The sequence below is a fragment of the Humulus lupulus genome, chromosome 9 (assembly GCF_963169125.1).
Source record: "Humulus lupulus chromosome 9, drHumLupu1.1, whole genome shotgun sequence".
NCBI classification, from domain to species: domain Eukaryota; kingdom Viridiplantae; phylum Streptophyta; class Magnoliopsida; order Rosales; family Cannabaceae; genus Humulus; species Humulus lupulus.
The window spans coordinates 50,331,205-50,333,088 of record NC_084801.1 but is presented as its reverse complement, the minus strand read 5'-3'; the positions used below and the strand labels follow the sequence as shown (position 1 = coordinate 50,333,088).

Below are 1,884 nucleotides of genomic sequence, written 5' to 3'. Positions count from 1 at the left end.
GGAGTTGAAAGAACAGTTGCAAGAGCTACTGGACAAAGGATTCAATCGACCAAGTCACTCACCATGGGGAGCTCCAGTACTATTCATTAAGAAGAAGGATGGATTGATGCATATGTGCATTGACTATAGGGAATTGAACAAGGAGACAATAAAGAACAAATATCTGTCACCTAGAATTAACGATTTGTTTGACCAATTACAAGGGGCAGCGATATTCTCTAAGATAGATTTGAGATCGGGATATCACCAGCTTAAGATAAAGGAAAATGATATACCCAAAATCGCTTTTAGAACTCGGTATGGACATTATGAGATTTTAGTAATGTCATTTGGTCTGACAAATGCCCCTGCAGCATTCATCGATATAATGAACATGGTGTTCAAGGAGTATTTAGACCATTTTGTAATTGTCCTTATTGATGATATTTTGATCTATTCAAAGACAGAGGAGGATCATGAGGATCGTTTGAGAAAGATGCTTCAGAGGCTCAAAGAACAACAATTATATGCCAAGCTAACAAAGTGAGAGTTTTGGGTAGAGAAAATGTCATTTCTAGGCCACATAGTAACCAAGGACGGAGTACCAGTGGACCCAGTTAAGGTTGAGGCTGTCAAGGATTGGCCAAAACCAAAGAATGCCACTGATGTAAGAAGTTTTCTTGGTCTAGCCGGCTATTACAGGAGATTCGTGGAAGGATTCTCCAAATTGGCAATGCCACTAACAAACCTTACTCGCAAACAACAGAAGTTTGTGTGGTCTGATAAATGCGAACAAAGTTTTCAAGAGTTAAAGAAGAGATTAATTACTGCTCCAGTGTTGTGTGTACCCAAAAGTGACAAAAGTTTGTAGTCTAGTGTGATGCATCCAAGATGGGTTTGGGATGTGTACTAATGCAAATCGGAAAAGTGGTGGCTTACGCGTCCAGACAACTAAAAGAATATGAACAGAGATATCCAACACACGATTTAGAGTTGGCAACTATGATTTTTGCCTTAAAACCTTAAATATTTTTTCACTCAGAAGGAGTTAAACATGAGGCAAAGGAGGTGGCTTGAGATAGTTAAAGATTATGATTGCGAGATACTCTATCATCCTGGAAAAGCTAATGTGGTGGCTAATGCGTTAAGCCGACGAAGTCATGGCACCATTGCAGCTTTAGGGTTAGTGGAAGCATCGTTATAGAAAGAGATAGTTAAATCCGGGATAGAAATAGTTACAGGCGGGCTAGCTAAACTCACATTGCAATCAAACTTCTTGGAAGAGAGTAAAGAAAAGCAAACACTGGATGACAATCTGGTTAAACAAGAAGCCTTGTCACAAGAAGAGAATAGTGGGAACTTCACAATGTCGGAATGCCAGATATTAAAGTACAAGAGTAGGGTTTGTGTGCCTAGTGACCGAGTGGTCAAGGATAAGATTCTTTAAGAAGCACACACAACGCCTTACTCATTGCACCCTGGTGCAACAAAGATGTACCAATATCTTAAGTCCATGTATTGGTGGCCGGGAATGAAGAGGGACATAGCCGGGTACGTAGCCAAGTGCTTGGTTTGTCAACAAGTGAAAGCAGAACACCAAAGACCGGGTGGGTTACTGCAACTGTTACCAATACCAGTATGGAAATGGGAAGATATCGCTATGGACTTCGTGGTTGGTCTACCAGTGACTACAGAGCATCACGATGCAATTTGGGTGGTAGTGGACTGCCTTACTAAGTTAGCTCATTTTATTCCGGTGAAAATGACGTACACTATGGATCAATTTGCAGGGCTGTACATGAAAGAGATAATCAGACTCCATGGTGTACCAGTATTTATAGTTTCAGACAGAGACCCAACATTCACATCAGGTTTCTGGGAAAGCTTGCAAGAGGCAATGGGTAC

The 1,884-nt window shown here is 40.9% G+C and overlaps 1 protein-coding gene across 1 annotated transcript; it reads left to right on the top strand.

The window, feature by feature from the left end:
- The first annotated feature begins 544 nt into the window (after positions 1–544).
- LOC133799697 (uncharacterized mitochondrial protein AtMg00860-like) lies at positions 545–1,426 on the top strand. The gene is made up of 2 exons (XM_062237697.1): positions 545–842; positions 1,263–1,426. Exons 1-2 carry the CDS (start codon positions 545–547, stop codon positions 1,424–1,426), a joined length of 462 nt encoding a protein of 153 aa, XP_062093681.1.
- The last annotated feature ends 458 nt before the right edge of the window (positions 1,427–1,884 follow it).

Coding starts and splice junctions, on each gene's coding strand:
- LOC133799697 (XM_062237697.1), top strand. CDS start 545: ATGTCATTTCTAGGCCACATAGTAACCAAGGACGGAGTACCAGTGGAC. Junction 843..1,262: donor TGTACCCAAAAGTGACAAAA/GTTTGTAGTCTA, acceptor ACTTCTTGGAAG/AGAGTAAAGAAAAGCAAACA.